At 26.6% G+C, this 27142-nt stretch overlaps 2 protein-coding genes across 8 annotated transcripts in view; both read right to left on the reverse strand.

Annotated features, from left to right (window-relative positions):
- The window catches only part of LOC126907444 (phosphatidylinositol 3-kinase 2-like), a 124071-nt gene extending 115880 nt beyond the window's left edge, over positions 1–8191 (reverse strand). The window contains exons 1-2 of one of the 5 annotated variants that reach the window (XM_050688730.1): positions 7861–8174; positions 6726–6767 (exon numbers count right to left, since the gene is read on the reverse strand). The gene's annotated coding sequence lies outside the window, so the exon portion shown is untranslated. Of the gene's footprint in view, positions 1–6725; positions 6768–7748 lie in introns of all 5 variants that reach the window. The other 4 variants (XM_050688733.1, XM_050688729.1, XM_050688731.1 and 1 more) reach the window with 4 other exon arrangements.
- Positions 8192–16743: 8552 nt separating this feature from the next.
- Positions 16744–25063, reverse strand: LOC126907449 (trimethyllysine dioxygenase, mitochondrial-like). Of its 3 annotated transcripts, none has more exons than XM_050688742.1 (7): positions 24663–25063; positions 19699–19786; positions 19506–19627; positions 19224–19435; positions 18040–18218; positions 17724–17954; positions 16744–17089 (listed from the first exon to the last, which is right to left on the reverse strand). In XM_050688742.1, the coding sequence occupies exons 2-7, from the start codon at positions 19767–19769 to the stop codon at positions 16828–16830; spliced, it is 1077 nt and encodes a 358-aa protein (XP_050544699.1). In that variant the 5' UTR covers positions 19770–19786; positions 24663–25063; the 3' UTR covers positions 16744–16827. The 3 variants fall into 3 exon arrangements, with proteins under 3 accessions (XP_050544699.1, XP_050544701.1, XP_050544700.1); XM_050688744.1 differs by lacking the exon at positions 24663–25063 and adding an exon at positions 20499–20621; XM_050688743.1 differs by lacking the exon at positions 24663–25063 and adding an exon at positions 19859–19977.
- Between the last annotated feature and the right edge of the window lie 2079 nt (positions 25064–27142).

Raw genomic sequence — 27142 nt, forward strand, 5'->3', positions numbered from 1 at the left:
CAATTACATGCGTCACTGGCAACAATAGAGAATGTGATCCGGGTTAATGTTTGGCGTTGAACATGGAATTAGAGGCTCGCCGAATGGCATATATTTATGAATAGGTAGGCGAGAAGACTGAAGGGACTTGGGAATTTCTTCGTCAGCATTGTTGTATACGACATAATAGGGAATCGGTCTTTTATTTATTACAATATTTTAAATGATCGTCCAGGTCGATTCGGTTGGGCAAAGTCCGAGTAAAGTGCTTATGCGAATGAGAAAGGACGACCCTGCTTAATATACCACCCAAAAGGTGCCTATTATTATGTTGGAGGTATTAACCAAAAACACCGTAAGTTGCTGACCACTATGGTTGTACTGGTTAATGAAAATATTTGATTAATGCAATGTACATTCGCGTAAAGTAGATATTTCGATATACAGTGTGATTGATTTATCGTTGACCACTTAATATCTTTTAAAATAGTAATAATTTTCAAACATTTTTTATTTGGCTTATTTAAATACTGTTATTTTCTCGATTTATAAGTGGTTCAATATTTTTTAAATTTTTTTTTCCTTATTAAGGAAACAAAATATATTTATTTTAATGGCTGCATGCATGTTTCGCTAACTCAAATGTTAGAAAATAATCCAAATAAGAAAATGACTGATCGATAACAGCTGTGTCAGAATTTTAGAAGTTCTTATATATGGATGGGAGGTGTTACGCAGCAGAGTGATGTCTAATGACAGAAATAACATAACCCACATCTCGCCTCTAATCTACCATTTAGAAATGCTAATAACTTTTGGAAAACTGTTCTAATAGTTGTGTCGACCAGTCTTTTTTTTTTTGGTTGGATCATTTTCTAACATTTAATCTATTAAAATATGTATGTTACCATTAAAAAAAATACAGTTTCTACCCTAATAAGATATGTGCGACGTTCATATGAAATACTTCATTTAAATAAAAAAATATGAATTCCATACGTTTAAGGTTGATAAATTGAGAAAACATGTATCTAAAAGAAACATAAGTAGAATTCTTATTATTATATTGGGAATATGAGTATATCGAAAAATAAATAATAATAAACAAAACCAAAATAGAATTCTTAAAAATATTATTTTAGGAGAAATTTCAATGATAAATAAATCATCCTGCTTTTGTTAGGTATAATTACGAAAATAAAACTATACGTTTCCATTAGCGTATTACGCAATGCGTATTTTTCGAGTTGTATAATTTTGATAACAAGCACATAACCTAAATGCGTAACATGCATATAATTTTAAAGTAAATATTAAGCTGATAGGATGAACAACTAAACTGCTAACATCAATAAAAACAAAACAGCAGTGTAATAATAATTAAAAAAACCGTTTTAAGATATAGATTGGAACAGATCAATTTGCAACATTTATAACTATTGTTTAAACTTAAAAACTATATTAAAAATATTATTTATTTAAAAGTAAAAATTAACGTTGATAATACTAACATTGTTTCCGAAATACTTATCCGCAATATTTTAGTAATTTTCTTGTGGTTTTTTAGTTTAATTTTTTTGATATTTTTTACTTTTATATTGATAATATTTTTAAGATAGTCTTAATTTTAAATAATATTAGCTACAATTGATCAATTTTTATCATACAACTTTTGATTCAAAAATTTTTTGCTGTAATTTTTGCATTATTAGATTACGTTAAAAGCATATTTTTCATTATTTGTCACTCTCTAACAAGAATAAAAACATTATTTTATGAATTTTAAAATGTTTAAAATAACCATTTTTTGGAACATTTTTCACAAAATAATTTGTTAGGTCGATAAAAATGTTAAGAGAAGTTTTTATCTAGTTTTAAGTATTTTAATAAATAGAGTGGGTATGTAGCGCGGATTAGTGGAGCCTATAAAATGTATATATAATATACATGCTTCACCCACGTTAACATTTACAAAAAACTAGACACAAGGTTCTTATGAAAACCAGTAACGCAAAATAATCTTTTATGTTCCCACATTAATTTTATAAAATATAATATCTGAAAAATTGAAGTAAGATATTTAATAGGACATTGCATTAAGAGATTTATCTATGGATATTAAATAATTTGAAATTTCATAGTATTTAATTGATAAAAAGTAAGTAAAATTAGAATTATAGTTTTTGTTGAAATCTTTACCCTTAAACAGTCAGTCGCATGGGAGTCTAGCATACCTCCACATAAATAAAAACGGATGTATTATATTGCATAAAAGGTGTACATAGATATAAATTTAGAAGATGGTTCTTATAGTAATATTGAATCGATTTTAATAAATAAATACATTCGAAAAAAAATGCATGACTTAAAATATTCATCAAAATTGAAATGGGTCATATTTACCCCCCACGCGACTTTTAACGTTATAATTTTTTTTGGACTTTTACTTTTTTCAAAATATCGTGTAAGTACAATGTTATAATCGATATAATATTGTAGAATTGGAATTATGTGGTTCTGTCACCAACTGTGCAATTAAGTTATAAAAATAAATAATCTATGAGAATTTCCACTACTCGATGATACAGAACAATAAGAACAAAATATGTAATAAATACATCGTGCATATTAAACAGTATGCAAAGATTGTTGGGAGAAAAATCAATGGTCAACAGATTCAGAATAATTGTATATACTCGTAACATAATAATTAAATGTATTGTAATATTAATAATAAAAAAATTCAATTCAGAAAAATGATTATATAAATGTAAATACACATAAAACTAATAAATATAAGCCGTGTTTGAGCTCAAAGAAATACAAGAAAAATTAATTAAAATACATTTTGTAATAGTAAAAGTTTTTGTTTACAGCCTTAAAAATAAGATTTTGCAGTTAAAATAATTTTTTTTACAAACCAAAATTTTTTAATGAAATTTTGAAAATTAAGTTTTTTTTTTTCGTAATATAATTTTTAGTAATGCACACAATTTTGTAATTTATTTATTTTTTAATTTTTATGATTGAATTTTTATCCATATTTATATATCATATGGTAATAAATAATGTCTTTGAATTAAAAAAAATGAACTTTTTTATACATGTTTTATGCTTTTTTAGAAATGGGGTCTGATAGACCCCCACGCGACTATGAACGTTAAAAATAGACATGCGTCTGCTAAAGGGTTAATACATTTTTTTTATTCAGTTTATATAATTTCATGGGCATAAATTAATAAAAAAGAATCAAAAATAATATTTTTTTAATAAATTAAGAGAAAAATTTGACGAATTTAAAAAGAAAATTATAAAAAAAATACTACAAACTACTATTAGGTTTACTATAATTATGGGTTGGCTTTTATTAATCATTTTCTTAACCCAGTCGTGTATCCTTAAAACTTAGTAATAGAATAAGTAGCTATTTACTTAACAATAAAATAAATATTGTTAAGAGTTAAAATTTAGTCTTTAAAACTCTTGCAATATCAATTGAATGCTTACATCGCTAAAATGCACGTGTGGCGAATCAACTGATGGATGACAAATAAAATGTAAGTTCTTGTTTAACAGGTTTTATTGAAATGTATCCAATGATACTGTTAGCTTAAAATACTTATCGTTGTTAGCAGAAAAACAAATATGTCCTAACAAGTAGACAACCTTTTGGAAAACAGGTGTTTTCATAATGGATTACTTTACAAAAGACATTGTTTCATAAAATAGGAGTATTACTATTTCTCGACTATCATTAAGCATTCTTATATAATATGTACAGCTATTCTAGTAATTTTATATGAAAATATCGTTTTATGAATCTTGTACATTATAGGGCTCTTAATTTATTTTTTATTTGTAAACTTATTTTAATGTAATAATTTATTAACAAACATAAAATACACATTGGATTGCATACATTTCTATAAATTGAAATCAATAATTTTAGGAAAATTTTGAGGAGTAGAACATTTAAAATAGGCCAAAAATTTAAGATAAATACGTTTTTGCTATGAAATTTATTAAATAAAATTACAGTTTACTTGAATCTTTATTGCACTACAAAAAACAAGGAATTATTATAGATTTAGTTGGAATGTTTTTTCTTAGAGTATTGTTCGTTCATTTATATTATTGTTGATGCTTTTCTTTTAAATTATTCTAAAAAAAATACAATTTTTAATAAAAAATTACAATTGTATAAAATTGAAGGGGAAGGGCTCACTCCTTCTATTTATTCTATTATTAGGTCACTGATTTTTCAAGTAAATTAGATCTGAAAAACTTGCAATGTTGTTTTACTTAACAATATTTTTTCTTAAAATTTAAAATAATTTTTTAACTTTTTAAATTTAAACTTTTAACTATGGATTACTTGAAAATTACATTAAATATGTTATAATAATAATAAAATCCATTTTAAACTTTAAAATATCAAAAGAATAATGTTGAAATAGAAAGTAATAGTAGTATAGCTTTAAATAGTATTAGGTTACTTTAAATAAAATCTATTTTGTATCAAAATTATTCGTAGTAAAATATTACATTTTTATTCAAAGTTTATGACGGAAAATATGATTTTTTTATACTCAAAATGTCATTCCCATTCAAACGAAATTTGTTCATTTCATATTGTACTTGAATAACTTTATTAATGTACAGTGTGGTCCTTCATGTTCTAACAAAAACTATAAATTTGTATTCTATATTGTGACTATTCTACAATATATATATAATTTTTATCTTCCCTACCGATCGGTTTACTAGATTACTAGATAGATAATAATAATATTACTCTTTATGTTTTCTATTTTAATTAAGTTCTCCTTCAAATAAGTTTTCATGGAAAAAATTTTCTCTACGACCAATATTTAGCATCAATAGATTGCAATATCATGTATTCTTTTATTTTTTTAAATAAAAAATACCTATATTTGACAGATATTTATTTATATATTATATGTAATAAACATAAAGATAAAATTTCAAATTTTCTTACACTTTAAAATAATTAAGATTTTTAATGACAAATCAAAGACAAAGAAATGTTGCTTGTGATTATAAGCAACATTTCTTACATTACTCTACAAAANTTGATAAGAAATGTTGCTTGTGATTATAAGCAACATTTCTTACATTACTCTACAAAATTGCTATCTTAAAATTTGTATAAATTAATATCGTTTAAATAAATTTAAAATTTAACTAATTTATCTAAAATTGTAAAAATGTTTAAAAAAAAAGTACTCCAAAATAATCATTGAATCAAATGTTTTAGGATATGTCAAAACATTCGGGACCACTCTGTATGTTGTCACTATATAGTAACATTTATGTCACATGAATTAATTACAAATTTAATTACAATTTAATCTGATTTTGTTATGTACGTTTTACATAATATGACACATAAGTAATAACAGTTCAATTTAAACAGTCTCTTTTGTGTATCAAAAAGGTTAATAAATTTTACTCTCATATGAACATCTACTAGAAATTAGAGTCTTAGTAACAAAATCAGCAAAAAGCGTTTTATTTCCAAAAGTAAGCAACATTTTCGAAAAATAATCCTTACATATGGCTTCTAAATTGATTAGTAAATTGTAATTTATTATAATATAACTAGAGAGGTGTTTGTACTAGTCTACAAATTTTAATTTATAAATATCACACAGTATTCAAATAAAATCTTACTAGAATTTAAAAGCCAATATTTTTAAGCCACTATTTTATAAAATAAACAAATATAATCGATTTATTTATTCAAATTGTAAATTATTGTAAACATATTATATATATGTATATTTTTTTTTATTATAATTTTACCAATAAAAATGATCTATTTCGGGATAGCGATCAATTTATCAATAAAATTTAATAATTATTTTCAATAATTAATATATTTAAGGGATCGATTAAATCGGATTTCTATATTTTATATTACTATACATTAAACTTAAGACTTCCTAACATCAATTTAAGTTTTTAATACCACCCTCTATTAACCATTTATCTTATGGAAAGTAATGATCAACAATAACAAAATTTAGTATACTAATAGAAGTTTACTCAGGTCTCACTAAGAGATACTTAAAATGTAGTCATTAAATAGTCTAAAACTATTGTAAAATCCACAATTAATACTACTTTATTAGAATTTATTTTAATATTTATTTAAATTTTATAGATAAATTAAATAAAATATCAAAAGTAGTGCTTTTATAACTTTGTTATGGAGATTATTATTATTTTTTTTTTTTTTGACATAATACATAATAATTTGTTTATATTAGTATAATAATATCTTTTGTTTAGTTAATTGGATATTTTGTTGTTTTCATTGGTTTAATAATAAATATGATCAATTTATTTCCGTAAACTCTTACAATAATTTCTTCGTCGTTCTTTAAATATTTTGAATGATTTAAATTTTAAGCATAAAAATCAAGTTTCATTAATGATTTTCGTTTTATCATAATGTTATATATTTTTCATCCTTTCTTCGATTGTCAATATCACACCACCCAGAAAAACGTTACTGACAGTTGATAAATAATGGTTGTATCATAATATTATTTATATGCCTTTTCCCTGGAAAATATAATAGCTAGAAATATTCAATTTTATAATGGAGTACACGCTAAGGAATTAAAAAGATAACATTGCTCTTTTTGTACTTCACATATAAAACATATAGCTTATGATAAAATTTAAAAGAAATTATATTTATTTAATTAAAGACTTACCCGAGTTTCATAAACGTAATGATATTTTTTCCATCATTGTATCTATTAATATATTGAAACGAATTATTACAATTTTTTAGTAGTATTATCGATGTTTGCTTTTATTTTTAATAACTTCTAATATTATTAATTTTCTTAAATAAATTTCTAATCACCTAAAATGAACAAAGGTTAGCCGTATTTATGGCCATAGCTTTCAAAATATTAAAGAATTTAAAAACTATTTTATTAATACAACCAAATTAATCAAAAAGTTTTGACATTATACTTAAAAATTTAAATTGCAACATAAATTAATAAAATATTTTGATCGTTTAATTTGCTCACAATATAGTGTTTGTGTTTACTTTAATCTGAAAAAAAAAATGTATTTGTGTGGAAATCATTGTATACCTTTATGCTTATAGCAATTTCTGGTTAGTAGGAAAAACTTTTGAGAAAATTTAAATTGAGTTTGAAGTAGATGAGATACTTTTATTTGTAAATGTAATTTTGAAGTAGTGTAATGTTTTCCTAAAACATTATTTCATTTTATTAGATTGGAAACCAATGCCGTAAAAATAAACGCTATTTCGGGGTTTCAAAGAAACGAATCCAATTCAAAATATTTTGTGCTACCATCATCTATTCAAACCACGTTACATAATAAACGTTCGATTCATTGTCATCTCTTCAGTTGCATAACGCTCGATTTACCACAACATTAATAGGTACTGAAGTACAAAATATTAACAAAACTCTGTAAATATTTATAGAACGACTTAAAGTTATTTATTATAATTCAAAGCTCATTTCGTGTTCTGTACAAATTAATTTTTGTTACTGCAGCATTATATTCGTGCTATTGTTATCTTTAGACCAAGAAATGTTATTGAGAGAAATACATTTTTTCCTCAATAATGTATTTTACTTTTGGGAACTAAACAAGACAAAACATACAACTCTTGTTTTTTTTAATACCCCGCTTTAAATAAAACATTTATACAATATATCTATCATATTACGGGAAATAAAAATCCATACCACTACGGTTATACCTAATAAGTCCGGTCCGGAAAAAGACTATTCTTAAGTTTGAAGTATGCAGTAACCAACCAAGAAACAAATACGTATATAAGAGGTTTGAAGCACTTACGTGAGGTGACGTAGTCGGTCATTAAAAAAAATCTCTGTTCACTGAAATCATTTGAAAAATAACGCGGTAGTTCGCGTTTAACCCATGGTCAAACAATGAGGGATGTCGAAAAAAAAGATTTTTCTAAAACTGTTTTCTATTTAAAAACACTCGCGGCGCTTGTAGAAGAGTTTTTTAGATAAAACAACGAACGAGACCCGTACAATATCCTACGATGTAAACTGCTCGGTAGACGGAACACGTGTGGAAAAATAACCCTACGCGGAGTCGCTTTTGCCCCGCGTTTTCATGGAACTTACGCCAATCGCGCTCACCGCGGCAGCCGTTTCCATTAATCGGCTGACACGCACACTCGTAACCCGTAGTCGGCTGTAACGTAAATGCTATCACTTTCCACCACACACACGCACCACCGAACCATTGCATTATTGCCAATAATAATAACAACGCCAGGCGGGTAAGTGAAATTTCACCAGCTCATTGATAATGCATAAAAAGACGTAGCCGCCTGTCAGTTAAAATTGTTTACATGTCCTACGAAAACAAAACGCTGCGCTTTTTTTGGTCATAATAATTTATGGCTACGGTTATATGTTTCACATTAAATACAAATGGGTTTTCCCGTGACTAACATTAAAATTATATTTGTAGAAAACCTGTACAACATTTTACTGGATTTTAATGCATCAGCCCCAATGTTGCTGCGCCATTAATTTGACTGATGTCAAAATAATTTTTAATGACCTCTTTTTTTGGCTAATCGAATATTTTTGCAATGATTTTACACCTAAAATAACATTATCGACACGAGGGATTTAATCCTATTAGTTTGTCCCTGATAAATAAGTGCTCCGAATAATTAATAATTACATTATAAGTAAAATGAAAATATGTGCTACTAAAGTACAAAAAATAGTGTTTTTGAAATTTTTCAAGAAGAAAAGGGAAAACATTTTAAATAAGAAAAAAGTTTAACTTTACTTTATGAATTTTTAAAAAATATTTACAAAAGTATTTTTGAATTTAAAAATTTTACCTAAAATACTTTAGATATTCAAATAAAATTATGAATTAGTTTACAAGACATAATTTAAATTTTTTATAATGAAAATGGTTTTTAAATCTTATGGAAAATACTTTTAAATGATATACTTTTATTTCTCCCTTAATTTTAAATCTTCGTAGATTTAAAAAAATCTTAAGACTTTTCAAGTAGACTTTGTGTCGGCCTGCAATAAAAACATGGTTTTCCCTTTTGCATCACGACTAGCTATGGTAGAAAGGGTCACCACTAATTAAGCTAGGTATCACACCTATCATTTGTGATTACCGAACCAAAGATAGAATTCAATTTATAATCAATATGTCGTTAAATTTAAATGTTTTTAACGCTATCTGGTTTATAAATCAAAAATATAATAATTGAAGTTTTATGTGATTCATATGTAAAACATACTGTAGCCTGTGTCTATATTAAAGAATAGGTATGAAACACAACCAAGTATTTTCTAGTAAGTACTAGCTACTCGCACAATAAAAATAAATATTACAATTAAAATTTATAAGAAATTTTATTTGTTTAAAAAAAATTATGTGAAATTTGGACAAAAATACGAAGAAAGATGAAATACTCTCCACACATATATAAATTTATATTGATATATAATAAAATTGTTATCAGTTTTACATCCTCATATTTCTCTTTTAAAATACGTATTAATTAGTCGATTAATGAACATAAGAAATATTAAGTTGATTAATTAAAGAGTATAGTGGGCCTAGGTTTCATTGTGTGCACTTTTCACCTCAAGAACAATGAAGCAAATCGGAACCTTCAAGTTACCTGGGAAGGAGAATTACTTACACACTGCAAAACACCAACATATCTAGGACACTAATATTTAAATCTCACTGTGAGAAAATTGCCAAAAAGATAAATACCCAAAACGACTTGATCCGCAAGTTGACTGGATAAACCTGGGGTGCTCAATCGCACGTACTACGAGTGTCAGCCTTGGAATTATGCTTTTCCGTGGAGGAGTATGCATGTCCTGTTTGGGGACGGTCAACTCATACGGGAAAAATGGACGTGGCATTAAACAACAGTTGCCGCATTATAACAGGATGCCTTAAAAATACACCGATGGAAAAAGAATACTTATTAGCAGGTAATGCACCTCCCAACATACGTAGACATGTAGTACGAACCTAGAAAAATGTAACCAAATAAATCATAAGAGACACCCAATGTTTGGATCAGACATGCCCATTTTTCGCCTTAAGTCAAGGAAAAGCTTCCTAAGGGTTTCAGAGATCCTAACAGAAGACCCATCATCGAGAAGAATAACCCTGTAGAGAGATCAAATCGCAGATACTAGTTGGGGAATGGAGCCAGCCGAACAGCTACCACCAGGTCATCAGTTACGATGGCAGACATTGAGAACCCTTAACAGAATGAGAGTAGGCGTAGGTAGATCAAAAGATAACATATCTAGATGGGGTTACCTTAACGACTCTGACACAAAATGCAGATGTGGCCAAGAACAGACAATGGCACACCTATTAGTATGTCCAAGAAACCCCAACTCATGCACGGAAGATGACCTAATGCAAGCAAATGAAAAAGCGGTGGAAGTCGCTCGTTTTTGGACAGTGAAAGGAATATAACTAATGTTTACTTTTTATATTTTATTTTATTTATGTTTGTATTTATTATTTATAAATAGATATATATATTTTTTAACACTATGATTTATATTTTATTAGTGTTAAGTGGCCTGTGACACGAAAAAAAATTAAGTTGATGTAAAATCTAAATATCTCCGTTAAGCTAAAAAGCTTAACATAACTTTAACTAATTAACTCGTTTATGATCTTCTTTGATTATAATATAATGTATAAAAAATACAAATAGGATTTTAAAATATAAGATTTGTTTATTAAAAAGATAAATATTTCCATACACACTTTAAAATAAACGAGAAAGGGAGATAAAAATATTAATTTTACTTATCAGTTCTGTTACACTTTGCTCTTGTTGATAATTTTAATGTAATACAAATATGGAGTACAAAAATAAAATATAAAGTATACAGAGTGATTCTAATGCATTAATCCTAAATTATTTAATATACAGAGTACTGTATGTTAAACTTGATACAAATCCTTTGATCCATTTTTTTAACAAAGAAAATCGCCAAACTAATAAAAACACGACTAACCTTAGAAATTACCATTGACAAAGTAAACAATTAATTTAACTGAAAATTTTATCATACTTTGAGACAAAAAATTGGACATTTGAAACACGCGAAATTTAAAAATTCCCGTTATTTTCTGAACACATCTCGTGTGATGAAAATACGATAAACAGTATTTTGTTATAATTATTTGAAAAAAATTAAATATCAATACATCAATATACTACCACCTCTAATCGGTATGAACTACCAGATACTTTTGAATAATTCTGGAAATATACCTAAAATAAAAAATTGTCATTATTATTTGTCGTTTTTGACTAGGCTTCACTGTATATATAAATTTACATAGTATATTCATTTAAAAAATTCTATATATAAAACTAATACGAATAATTCATTAGCATCACCCTGTATGTTAAATAATTCAGGGTTATCAGATTTGAATCACTCTGTATACTATATATTATATTGTAAATTATTAGAATCACTCTGTACGCTAATGATTTCAGAGTTCACGCAATAGAGTCATTCTGTATACTTATTATATTATATTGTTTATTCATTTGAATCACTATGAATACTATATATTTTATTGATAGTTGATTTGAATCAAAATGATCAGAGTACACATGTAATAAGACTGCACCTAGTGCAAATTAAGAACAGTCTACTATTAGTTTAAGTGGTAATTTTTGATAAAAATGTACTAATGTGGATCTTGAAATTTGTTAAATTTTTTATATACATTGTCACAATTTGGTAACCAGTGCCATTTGATACCATTGCGTGGAAGCGTATATAATGGTTTTAATATTTCAGCTGCATTTGAAATAAATTCCATGTAATGCGTTACTAAACCTAAAAACAATTTTAATGTAGATTTGTTTTCTGGAACGACCGCGATTCGGATTGCATCAATGTGTTTTGTTAACGTGTGTAAACCTTTTTCATCTATTCTAAGACTCAGATATTCAATTGATTTTTGTAAAAACTTACATTTCTTTAACTTTAGCCTCAAATCGCAATTATGCAAAACATTCAATAATTTACCTATTTTATGTTGTGTTCTTGAATTGTACACCTGCCACTATTATGTCATCTTGAAATACCCCAATATCGTTAATTTCTACTGTGGAAATTTCCATAGATTTTTGGAATTCACTCACTGACTATTTTATTCCAAACAGACTTTTAGTTTAACTGAAAAGACCTTTGTGTATATTTATTGTGGTATATTTACGATCCGATTCTTTAATAACTATTTGTTGGTAAGCGTCTTTGAGATTTATTTTCGAAAAATATTTGGAGCCATTTATATTTGCATATAAGTGTTCAATTTTGAGCAGGGGATTTTTTGTATCTTTTAACACTAAATTAATCGTAATTTTAAAATCATCACAGATTCTAACTGTACTGTCGGATTTTAGTATTGGAATTATTGGTGTGGCCCATTCACTATAATTAAGCGGAACTAGTATTTTGCTTTCACCTAAACGATCGATTTTTGTTTCTACTTTATTTTTTAGAGCTAGTGAAATTGATTTTGGTTTAACAAATTTTGGAAACGAATCTTTTTTTATATTGAGTGAAATTTCATATTTGTTAAAAGTGCCTGTTTCGTCCTTAAATAGATTTTCGTAAGAGTTTAGTATATCACGCAGATAATTATCTTTTTCCACATTATTATAAATGGGTGAATAATTTTGTTTCAGTCGTTTTTGCCTATTATTGGAGGCCCACCCTTTTCTATCAAGTATATGCACTATTATGTTTTAAATTCTTTTTCTAAATATTTTGTATTTATTTCTATTTTACCTATTGGATTTATGTTGTTTCCGACATAATCAGAGAGAGAAATGTCATTGTCTAACATTGTGATATTATTGAAAAGAGTAGAATACATTTTATTTGAAATTATGTAAGTATTCTGTGTCTATTTCAAACTTAATATCTATATTCTCTATCAATAAATTAGTAAATGGTTTAATTCTATTTTGAAAATCAGTTTCTCTTATTGTTTCATTAGAATTTTCAATTAATAATTCAGTGTATGAATGGATATCATAATTTTGCTTAAAACTCTTACCATTTTTGCACATAGGAGCCAAATGGCCTTTTGAATTGCATATGTTGCAGCTGTAATCCTTATATCGACAGTTTATTTGTAAATGGTTTGAGCCGGCACATACTTCACACTTTGGCTTATCCGATGGCTGTCCTGTTTATTTTGATGAAGTTGCTTTTGATAGTCGAGTTCCGATTCATGCTGTTTCCAAATATTTATTTCTCTCGTGGTAGCTTCCTTAGTAGTCACTATGTTCATTAAATTCGCATACGTGGATTTTAGATCAGATGCGTCTTCTTCTATTAGCCGGTCTTGTATTCTTCCAGGACTCATTCCCACTACGAATGTATCTCGTATAACAGAGGTTAATTCTGACGAAGATTTGCATTTCGATCCAAGATTTTTGATATCATAAGATAATTTAAAAAAATCAAAATTTAACAAACTTCAAAATTCTATATAAACGTAACTACTGAATTAAAATAAGAGTTTTTGGTATCATAATTTTTCTTTAAAACTTATCTATAAAATGACTATCTTCAAATCTTAAAAAAATTTTAATAAAAAAAATAATTTTCAAAATATTTTTTTTAATTGCAAAAAATAACATAAAACATATTTTAAATATAGTTCTATATTGTAAAAACTGATTTTAAAAAAAAGTATAAAATGTTATGTAGATCGTAAGTTATATGAGTTGTCAATTAGATCTGTTCCACTCTGTATATTGTAAATTCATTGGAATCACTCTATATCTTAAGATGACAAATAGTTCTGGCATTTTAATAATGAACAATATACAGTGAAATTTAATTGCCATTGACATATAGAGACTGTTATTTTGATTAATGACTATGTAAATTATAAAGGTATTATAAAAGACTACTATCCACATTGCAATACAAAACGTATGGATAATATATCAACATTCTTCATACAATTTTACATTTTTATTTATATCGCTATTAAAGCCCATTAAATTTCATGGACTTCTCCCTAATGAAGTAGGTTTCTTAACCATTGACATTTCGGGACGGTTGGATAGTCTGCCACCCGTGAGAGGGATGGAAACTACAATTACCGAATTAATCTCTTGTTCGACAAATGAAGTTTTCCGTGAGCAAGGTTTCGAACCCGAGACAGTTGACATCAAGCACCTCCATGTTACAGACACGGTTACACCGTTTTTATTATTTAGATTACAAACATTATATTACTATTTTTACTATACGATTAAATTATTTTTATTAGATTTTAATTAACAAATTAAATGACATGATAGTGTAAATATATAACTATTTGATATATATTTTTTTGAATGATTAAAAATATATTAATGTAATTTTGTATAAAAACATATATTAATTATATAAAAGAAGCAGGAAATAATAATAATAATTAATATGTAATAGTAATGTACTACTGGAGGCAAAAAATAGTGAGACTTTGTTCATAATTTTAAAATTCTTTATTTATTCTTTCAAATCTATTTCGCCCCCCTCAAATTTATCCCCCCCGGACCCAATACACTTATGCCAACGTTTTTTCCAATCCTCAAAACAATTGTTAAAGTCAATTTCCGGAATAGACTTCAATGCGCGTAGTGATTCACGTTTAATGTCTTCAATTGACTCAAAAGTTTCCCCAGAGCGGTCGTTTCAGTTTTCTGAACAGCCAGAAGTCACATGGAGCTAAATCAGGTGAATATGGTGGTTGCGGAACGATATTGGTTGAATTTTGGCGAAAAACTCACGAAGAATCAGTGCAGTATGCAACGGTGTATTGTCGTGGTGCCAAAACCAAGAGTTGTCGGCCCATAATTCCGGCCTCTTTTTACGAATAGCTTCGTGCAAATGACAAATAACACTTAAATAGTATTCCTTGTTGACAGTTTGGCCGGTCGGAAGAAATTCGGAGTACACCATACCTTGATAATCGAAAAAAACTGTCAACATGACTTTGATTTTTGATCTGCTTTGACGTGGTTTTTTCGGCTTTGGCTCACCTTTGGCACGATATTCGGCCGATTGATTATCTGTTTCCGGGTCGTAAGCATAGATCCAAAACTTATCGCCAGTAATAATACGTTTCATGACATCCTGGTAGTCAGAAAGCATTGTTTTACAGTCGTTAAAGCGACGCTGTTTTTCTATAAAATTGAATGATTTTGGAACCAATCGTGCTTTCACTTTTCTTAGGCCCAAATGATCTTTCAAAATGGTTTTCACTGATCCTTCCGATATTCCAACGATGCCAATAAGGTCTCTGACTGTTAATCGTCAATTTTCGAGCACCAATTCCTTGATTTTATTGACGTGTTGATCATCAGTTGATGTTGATGGCTATCCTGGACGTGGTTCGTCGTCAACGCGTTCTCGACCCTCTTTGAAAAATTTTTACCTATTAAAAACACTTGATCGCGACGTACAATTATCACATTTTGAACGTTTCAGCACCAGAAATTTGATTCCGCACACAAAATTGAATGGAACTTCTTTGTTGAATAATTTCACTCATTGTAAAATTCACCGAATGCACTTGTTGTACCTCAGAAAGATAAGCGTATACTAATCACTAATGATTATTATAATGTGACATTTGGTACAGATGTCACTAACAGTCATATCAAACTAGAAAAAAAATATTTCGACGAATGGGTTTCCGCACGAAATTTAAATTAAAAAGTCTAACTACTATTTGCCCACAGTAGTATCATACATCAGGTAATTAATAATGTAAAAAATATTATGGAAGAAACAGTTGAATATTATGTAATATAGATCTTTATTGACAACAAGTGTCAGTGATAAATATCGATCTTGCCTTTGCAAATATCGATCGTGATCTCAGAGGACAACCAGTTAGGGAAAACCCAATTTCATATAGTTTTCGCAATATAATTCGTCTACTTACATATTTTAAAAGATCAAATGTTCCATTTAGATTTATAAGTCTATGGTAGTTTAACACTTAATATATATTTGACAATTTTATACGCAAAATAAATATGAGGTGTATTCGGAAAAAAACGGAAATTAGTTTTTTGAAAAACATTTTTAGTTATTCTTCTATATTAATATTGTCGCCTTCAAAAAGTATTCTTCTCATTTACTTTCAATTACGATCAGTCCAATCTAAAAAAACTCTTCGTCTTGAACTCATTAAAATGCGCACAAAAAGTTATCAGCTGTGTCCAAATTGTAATTTTATAAAAAAAAAAGAACGTTTATTTATTTAAAAGTATCCACTGGAAGATGTTTCCAGTGAATTGATGTCATGTAGGAAAATAATAATTTCAACAAATTTTATAAGATTTAGAATTAAATTTTATGATTAGTTTAAAAAGGGAAATAAAAATCAATTGATTATCAATAATAAAAAAATATACTAGGTAAATTTAAAAAATAGTTGTCATGGTAAATCAATAATACGCCTCTCTTTCAGAAGTCAATTAGGAGGTTCATATATAGTCACCATACTACTCTGGCTAGACAAACGAGGTAACTCAAATCTACCTCTTATTGGTAATCGTCAATACTCGTGGCATCGTTGATATTAAAGAGTGTGGTATTTGATCACAAACTATAATTATTTATTATAATATATTAATATTAAAAATAAAACAATTATGTCATAATTATTTGTTTTTAATAGTTTATAAGTAACAAAAATAATTTTGATAAAAAAAAACGGAAATTTTCAAGATTTGAGTCCAAGTATTCTTGCTTTGCTTAAAAAGTCACTCATAGATACATAACATCCACAAAAATATCGTCTACCAGTAAATTCTGTTCGACCATGAAATACTCTCCAATTATTGACAAATATGATTGTTCCAGAAAGTAAAGTTTGTTTCCAGTACAAGTCCTTTCGTTTTAAGATTTCAACAAAGTGTGCGTAACTCTCATAAAACTCTTGACTTCGTGTTGGTGGTTTTGGGCTCCGATCATAAATGTTAAATCTAAGTAATAATAAACAATATTATTACAAAACAATATTATCTCATAGTTATAACAAGGTTAGAAAATAAAGTTTTTTTTTAATTTTAAACAAAACGTAAGTTATTATTGTTTTATATTTTGTCTTCGTTTCAATCAAAATATAATTATCAGTTTTTTAATTGTATAATGAGAATTAATCACTCGTGGAAAATATTATTTTAAAAATAAAAAATATTTAACTCAAAAAGCCACAAAAACTCTAAAATTTACGTATTTTATAGTTTCCGAAATACGTTTACGTGATTTTTTTAGTATGTTTTGTGGCTTTTTGTGATAAATATTTTATATCTTAGTTTTAAACTATTATTTTAAATGTTTTGAATTTCATAATAGTGTTTAAAACATCTTTTAACTCAAATAAACAATATATCATTTTAATTAATTTGATTGATCTTAATTGAAAATATTTAATGAAGAACTTAAATACTATTGATACGTTATCTCTGTACCCTCAGCAATAGTGCTATTTTTCCACATCTAAAAGTATTTATAAAATAGAACAAAATATTTCAACGAAGTCTATACAATTACTTAAATGTATCATAATCAAATAATAAGTAAGGAAAAATAAATAATTTGATATTTTTTAATTACCTGATTTGATATATCTCACCAGTTGTCTTATTAACTTTAATAACCGGTCCGGTACATTTATAATGCGCACCTGGCTCAATGTATTCTGATTCTATTTCAATTTCTGTCAAATTTTTAAAGTGTGTTGGGTTTTCTTGTTTCAATATTTCTGCTGCTTTAAAACCATCAACATATGTACTCTCACCACCTGTACCATTACTATCTCTTTCTAACATATGAAAAATTTGGAGTCTGTAATTAATATTATAAATCTTAAATAATTTATCTTTAATTTCGTTTAAAATGTTTTTATTAAGTAACTAAGTGAATAATTTACCCAGTACTCTCACTGAAATATGTGCTATCAGTATGAACAACCAGTGGACCACTTAAATATGCGGGATCTTCGTGTCCTTCTTTGTTTCCGACTGTCCACATTGCTGTTCCAAAAAGTGTTGATTGAGGACTTGCTAAACAGCGTACTACTTTTTCTGTAGCCTCAACCGTTGGCTGAACCTACACATAAATATAATGGAATTTAAATAAAATTATTTTTTATTCTTATACTTAAGTTATAATTTAAATTATATCAAGTTTAAGATGACAGTAATTCAGTTTCATTAAACAAACTAATATATATATGTATATTTCGAATATGATTTACATTTCTTGATTTGTTAGTTGAACGTGTAAAGTTGTAATATAAAACTTACATTTTGTTAGGAATTAATATTTTATTATTTGATTACAGTATAAATATAAATTCTAATATTACTGTATAACTTATTTTTATAATTAAAAATGTATTTAAAATATTAAAAATAAACATAAGTCAAAAAGCTATAAAAAATATTTAAAAAAAAAAAAAAATTAGCAGATAATTATTTGATAATGCTACCATTATTAATGCTGAACTTATACTGATACGCCGACTGAAAAATACTCCCTTATATACCCATAGAATCTTATCACCTAGTAACGTTATCACTTGAATATGTTATGATTTAATCGATTTTACTAATTTACAAAAGCTTAATGTTAAATTTTCAAGTGGACAAAGATCCCAATTAATTAAATTATTATTATTTTTAAATATTTCTATTTTCTTTCTTTCATTAAGTTTATTAAAATAATTTGCGTTTTTAATTAGTTTTAATGGAGGAATTATGTGTTAATAAATGTTTAGTTACAGGAGATTTATCAACTTCTTTATTTTTTTTTTATGTTTCTTTTTGTTTATTCTACGTAACATTCATTACGACTTTCATATCATACTTTTTTTAACTAATTATTTTGTATATTTTTTAATTTTAAATAATAATAGACATAAGTGATCAATTCTTATTATATAAATGTTTAAAATAAAAATATAATTTTTATCATTCCAATTATATGTTTAAATTAATTTGATACTTTCTAATTATTAAAATACTATACATATTTCAAATAACATAAATATTTCATATTTATAAATCTCTGTTTGACCGTTAATTATTTTTCATAAATATACTTATAACTCACATTGATTATAATTCCTACACCGTATTTGAGAATAGATTCTACTAACTCATGTTGACCTTCTGTTTGATTTACACGGTCAACAGATATTTTTGGAGGTAAACTTCCGAGTTCTTTACCAAAACAATAATGTGGCAAGATATTAGATTGATTGTTCGGTGTCCATATATCATAAATCCATTTAATATCATAGGTCGAATTATGTCCATCAGACCCTAATTATTTAAGAAACAAAATTAAAAATTTTATCTTTAACACAAATATTTAGCTGATATGAATGTTTACATTCGACTATAACTGTATTTTTGTCTTCTTTATAGCTTAAAATTTTGATTTTTGTAGTTGTTAGGAAATTATCGATTGTTGTTATTCGACTAGAATATAATGAGTTGTAACATTTTGGACACCTATTTCATAAGGTATATGTTAATTTATGCTTACTTTTTTTAAAGAAATAATTGTCAAAATTTGAATTTACCTGCAGCTGTCGCGTAACCATACAATATTTACGGAAAATTTTTTATTTTCAAACTTCAAATCCACCGACATTTCTTTTAAAACCAAATCTGTTTTTATAATAAATATAAAAATTTTATTAAATAATTATTACTCTTCAATATTTATTCAATAATTATTACTATACTCCTCTCATACAAATTTTTGATATTTTACATATTTTTTTTAATTACTATGATATTATTCACTAAAATATTACTTTTTGGTAATTATCAATACAAAATATATTTAAATAGTAAGATGCTATCAAAAAAGATATAATTAAGTGTTAATTAAAACATTTAGTGTATTCACTACGATTTACGGTTCAAAATTGGATGCTTGAGTGTCGATAGTATGAACGATATAAAATTTGATTAATATATATATTATTTATAGATAAAATAAACAGTGATCTGAAGTGGTATTATTGCAAACAAAATCTATAAAACTGTTTACAATTTTTAAAGTATATAATGCAAAAAAAAATTCTATTATATAATATACCCATATAAAAAACTAAAAACCAGCAATTACTATCTTATCTAATTACTCAATAAGACGAATTTTAATAATAAGAATACTCACTTTTAAAAAGCAACAATACTTTACATTTTAATGTGAAATATTTAATCAAAAATATTACAAAAACTAAAAAGCTTTAAAAATGTTAATTAATTAATAGCATGTATATATACCAACGATAAGATGTTACATATGTTTGTTAAAACTAGTTAATGTATAATAGTTTTATGCATCAAATACTCTAGTATAATATTATACCTTTAATTGTTAATTAATATCAAGATTCTCTTGAGTTTTGAAGAGTGTAAAGATTAATTAAACAATTCACGTACAATAAATTTTCGCTTTTAAAGAGACACGATAAAAAATAGTAGTTAATATTTCAAAAACTAATGCTTGAATGATTACCTAATAAAAATATGGAATTAAATCACATAAAACAGAGATTATTATAGGATTTTAAGAAACAGGTCACGTGATAGTTTTGTATGTGCATTATTTCTTCATTATATACAAAGTAATTCTTTTATCACCTTAGGTGCATCATTCAATGATATAAATTTTATTTAATTATTATAAATATTGTCAATAAGGTATTGGAATTTATAAAATTAAGCTTATACAATAATTTATTATAACTAGAGAACGGATTTATATGCATTTATACGTGTTGTTTGAAGCATTATAAAAGGATCCAAGTTTGCCTAAATTTGTTGTTGAAATATACATCAGAAAAATTCCTAATTTAAGGGTAGTAAACCCAACCAAACCTGATTCTTCCCTATAATATAACCCTATTTAAATTTTCAATTATATTAATACACATTTTACCGTCGAATGATATATTTGGAATAATTTAACAAAGTTTATAAATGTATATAAATCTGGCCTTATCTTATAACTAAAAATGTTTAAAATTAACCCGATTTCGATTACACTAGTATATAAAAAAAATTAACTCATTTTAATTCACAAAATATTTTAGTTTAACCATTTGTGAATATATTACAAAGAAACCAGCGCTTGGGGTTCGCGGCACAGTGGTGACGTAGCATAGATGGATCAAGTATAATGATATCTGACAGTGATTAAAATCACTATAAAAAAAAACGCTTCGATGCAAATCTTTAGATAGTGTTTAATTTTAAACAAATTTTTTATAAATGCTTGATGTCTTTACCTATCATTTGATATATTTTTTTCATAAATTTAACCTTTTATCTTCCCACAGGAGGGAATTTAAAATGACAACTTTTTCACAAAAAATTAACTGTTTCAACTTAACTTTTGAAAGTGTTCTGGAAGGTCTGATACTTATATATATATCTTAAATTAAAAATAATGTAATATACTTTATTATGAAAAAAAAAATTTGACCTCTGGACTTGTCTTCGTGTTGAAAATGGCTACCGATAGCTATTTACGGGGAACGAGAGAAATTTTTTCAATTTTTGAGGGTAATGTCTTCGACTAGATACGATTTGTGATCTTTTAACTTATCATTGAAAGAATGAAGAGAGCCGAGAAAAAGTGGTAACAAACAAAAAAAAAAATCACATCATAGTAAAACCAATACCTTCTCAGCTTCGCATCAAAGTTAAAAATTTAATAATTTCAATTTAAAATAATTATATTATAAAAACATTTATTAATATCAATAAGTAAGAAATAAAATTAAAGGTTTAAATTTACTGTCGAAATTGAAATCAACATTTATTTATATTATTAATTTATCAAATTAGCATAGAATATAAATTTTGAAATATCGCTAATCAATTAATGTAACCTTTATAAAATGTACAACATATTAAATTAACACAGAAATATATAAAAGAAAATATACACTGAGAAAAAAATTAATTTTAAATATTAACAGACTTAAGTTTTAAATTATTTAAAGAACTTTTGACCTGATTTAATGAGTTATAAAAAAAATAGACAATTAGTAATAGAATTACTTTTTAGTATCATACAATAGACAGGCACGTCGATTGAGTTAGTTATGTTTACACCGCGTTATGATCTTACTATATTCTAACGATGGGCACGAGCGATGTAGTGAATAGTGAGTGATACGTAAAAACAAATTAGGAACATTAAAAATAATTGTGAAAGAATCTCAGGACATTGATTGTATTATTAATACAGCCATACATCATTGAATGGTCTAAATTTTCAAATATCAAACCAAACCCTCTAAAAGATTTAAAAAAGACCAAACTGAAGTATTATATGAAAAAAAAATTAAACCGGACCAAACTAAACCAAATATAAATGTTAAACAGACTAAAGCAAAACCGGATTATTAAATAAAAAAAATTGTCCAAACCCAACCAGACTAAATAAAAATATTAAATCAAACAGAAACATTAATTAAAATAAATTTTGGGACACAGCCGAATCGTTACAAAAACAAAAAATTAAACCTGACTAGCCAGGATTAATTAAAATTCACTAAAACTTCACATATTATTAAAAAAAAATAACTCAATCGACAATAATTTCCAATGTAAATTGTCTACTAATAATTTAAAAATACAAACTTCTACTCCTGGTAACATTAGGATATTCGTGCATTTTTTCAAAAAGAAAACTACTGAATTTTATACGTTTGAACACAAAGAAAATAACCTCTAAGAATTGTTATTTGCAATATTCATCTTTCTACTGATTTAAATATAATTAAGTCTGAGCTAAGTGCTCTTGAGTTTGAATTAAGACAAGTAAGTAATGCCCTTAACAAAGCAATCTCTCCCTCTTTTTGTTTTTTTAACCTGAAGCCAACTGAAAAACCACAAGAGATTTTTCTAATTAACCTATTTATCATACTTTAAAATCCATATGGAAGATTCTTACAAACCTAACTATCCTTCTCGCTGCATATGATTTGGCGATTTTTATTTCTTGTCGGATTATACCAAAAAAATTGCCAGTTAAGTGTACAAGACAACTTGTTTTAGAAAAAAAAAGAGTTACATCATATTATCAATACACTCATCTACCATGCCATTTAGCCTTGTATAATAAATTAGTCCTTAAGAAACTTATCTCAAAGTATAACTCAAATATTATAATAATCCTCTATTGATAATTTTTGATTTTAAAATAAAAAAGCACCGCAGTTTAAAAAATTTTTATGTCCATCAAATAAACATGAAAATACTTTCTCTATAACATGTATCGATGTAGAGAAAATATTATTATTATAAAGCGTATTATTATTATTAAGAAGTGTTCAGATAACTCCTGAAAAATATTCGAACCTCCTCACTCTAATATAACTTATTATTCTGATATTTTAACATAAATGAATTTCTTAACTTTCCTTTTCCACTATATATCCCAGAAAAATATTTCACTCTATATGAAGTTAAATGCACTATCCAAAAATACTTAGTAGTATAATCACCTGGTTTTGACCTAATAATCATCGAAATTGCTAGATGTCTTCTAAAAAAGAACCTCACTTCTATATATTTAACGCAGTTTATTAACTTCCTATTTCCCTCCTCTAAAAATTTTCGATCATCATCCTTATTGCAAAACCTAAGAAACCTCTTGATACGCTTCCTTCTTATAGACCTATAATACTTTTTCAATTTTCACCAAAGTTTTAGAGAGGCTCATACAAAAACGTTTATTATCATCTATTGTAAAAAACAATATTTTCCAGGATTCATAATTTAGTTTCAGTTCTTTCCATAACACAATCCATTAAGTTCATAGACTTGTTGACTCCATTTTATTTTCCCTCGAGAAAACATTATACTATACCTGTACATTCCTTCCTATAAGTCAAGTCTTTGATTGGGTATGGTACAAATTCATGCTATACAAAGTAAAAAAAACTTTTTTCAACATTTTTCATAGTTTTCAGGAGAGGTCAAAACGTTTTTTTGATTGTTTTTACTTCTAAATAGTTATAACTTTTTTTTACGCATTTTTGACATTTTTGACAAGAGATATTTTTTTAATTTAGATGTTATATATACTGCCAAGTAATTTCCAATGAGTTCAGATTATAATTGAAGTAAAAAGAATACTTAAAATTAAATAAATTAAAGTATTGGTGTTTATGTTCCAATTTTGTATAGACAAATTTTGTCGATTTGTCGCTTAGAGCCTAAAGTTGCTTAGTTCTTTTTTCCTTGTAACAAAGTCCTTGACTTTGAATCAATATGTAATAGTTTTGTTACAAAAGATAAATTGATGAGATGCCAGTAGAGGATAGGTGGACTGTATAGATATAGAGTACTTAAAAACTACTAGAAATTAAAAATGAAATGCAATAACAGATACTATATATTTAAAATAACAAATAAATATAAAATATTATAGCATTGGGGACAAAGTTGCTCAAAAACTATTGTCACCACAAGGCGTAATAAGTTATAATAAATAATTAAATTAACAAATATGTACTTATCGATTATTGAAGACTTGCAGTTCTAACGGTACACTTTGAGCAGGTGGTAACAAATATAATAGACATGCAGATATGAATTGGTGAACACTCGTACAAACTTTTTTTAAATTTTTTATTGTATATTGTGTTGAATTATACAGCACGATATATACTATGCGCACTAAGGTATGGCCAATCACAAGGCAATTGAATATATGTACATGCGAAATGGAGGGCAATTTATCTATATTATGTACAAGGGCACACGCGAATCGTTAGGAAGATTGACTAAAAAAAAACTACTATGCGCTAAAGGGCAACGTACGAGATAACTTTGACAAGGGCCAAAATGAGGCAACAATGTACACACTATGACCGAAAGGACCTGTAATACGCTTTCGTACAGCAAACTCATACTGAGTTAGAATGTTCTACATGCAGTGATATGAGATGAGTAAGGTACTTGTACTCCCACTTTCTAACTACCGATGATGTTCCCAAATTAATACAATTATTAGCAACATGCTATTTAGTAACTACGTATCAAAAAACTGTAATGTATTATAATATTATTGTTAATTTTACAGAAAATTAACAACAATAGACAAAAGTCATTTTTTTTGTTTATAATTCTTATACCATTTATAAAAAGAATTTCGTATTTGACTATATCTGTTTTTTGAGATAATTACTGTATAGTAACTTAATGATAACTATACAGTAGTTAAGTGTTATTTATCAAATAAAAATAACTGAACTTTCGAGTATAGCTTTTTTTTGGTTTAACTTACAGTTATAAAACTTTAACCAACGAGTAGATATTATCATGTGGATTTAAAGTCTTTTAAAAATTTTTTAAATTTTAATCATTTTACAAACTCTTTTTAAAGTATCACTAAAGAATATTCTCAATAACAAGAATATTCTTGAGGATATTGTTCTACAGATTATTAAACGAATAATTAAAATGTTATGTATTAATTTGAAGAGATCAGTTTATTTACGGTAACCTATGTTACTCTAATTGTTTAATAATTAAAATCCTCCCGTGAAGGTATATTAGAGGTTTATTGTACAAATAAATGTTTTCACTTGCCTCTATTATCCTGGTAAGATAAATGTTTGGTTGTGATGCCTTTTGTAGTTAATGTCACTACATTAAGTTACATTACAATACTACGATAAATAGATTTACACCTTCTAGTTACTAGGCTATTTATTAAAATATTTACATTCCAATATATATTTGCAATTTCGTAAATGGTGTTGCTAACATGATAATATTTTTCTCTTTATGATATGTGGCCTACTTCTTTTCAATTACCCGAACCTACATTATATGTAACTGTACTATAGATTTTATGTACTCTAAATTTCGTTAGTGTCTTACACTTCAATTGTCTTTGCTAATCGCTAATCGAAAAAATGACTGAGATCAGACTGGCTAGTCGATAAAAGGATAAATACAATGGAGAATTCCAATGGTTAATCAAAACTTTTATTGTAATATTATTGTGCTACTATTCTTTTCAATAAACCTAACCTTATTGCTTTTTATAATGTGTAAAGTATATTATAAAAAATATAAATAAACCTAACCAGTATTTTTTACATGTTGTATTTATTGTATTACCAAAAGTATTTAACTGAAGATAAGATAGACTCAATAATTCCAAACTTCAATAACTAAAATACAATGTATATCGGCATAGATTTCATATTAAGTTGTAAACAAGAGTGAATTGTTTTGTTTTTTAAAAATATAGCCTTTTATATTTGTCTAAAATGGTTAAGCGATTTATGGTGAGAGCCTTGAAATATATTTTCTTGCATTAAATTGTGTGTTCAAAATTAGGTAGGAGCCCGAGCACCCCGTTGACAGCCATATTCAATTCAAAAATCAGATGAGCGATAAATAAAGGTCAAAAATATAGAATTTTTTAGATATTTTTACAATGGCTACCTTCATTATGAAATCCTACCAACGCCTCAGTGAAAGGGTAGTTAACTTTTGCGTAAAAATAGGTATTTTTTTATCTTATTATATTATATTGAATATATGTGTTAGTTAATACATATGTTAAAATGTGTTACTAAACAACTCAAGCACATTCATATGTTTATATATGTTCTATTCATATTATTGTGCCACGTCTAGTTATGAGAATTCTTCAAACACAAAATGGTTACGGGAACATCGGACAACCAAAAAATGTTTTCGAATATTTTTTGCCGATGATTTATGAGCAAGAAATGTTAGCATCAATATTTTAAGTCTAAAAATCTGGGAATCTATTCTACATCTTCTGCGAAAAATATCTGATCAAATTCACCACCCTTGTCGACACAATAGTAAAGAAAAAGCTATGGCGATTCTCAGTAACTCTTGAAATGACTTGTGTACAACGTCAGCATTTACATGCATATGGGTGATCTTCAAAAAGATTCGTCATATTAGAAAGTTAATCTTGTAATTTAAATGTTGAAAAAATATGTA

Source organism: Daktulosphaira vitifoliae, unplaced genomic scaffold (assembly GCF_025091365.1).
Source record: "Daktulosphaira vitifoliae isolate Bord-2020 unplaced genomic scaffold, ASM2509136v1 Scaffold_5, whole genome shotgun sequence".
Lineage (NCBI taxonomy): Eukaryota > Metazoa > Arthropoda > Insecta > Hemiptera > Phylloxeridae > Daktulosphaira > Daktulosphaira vitifoliae.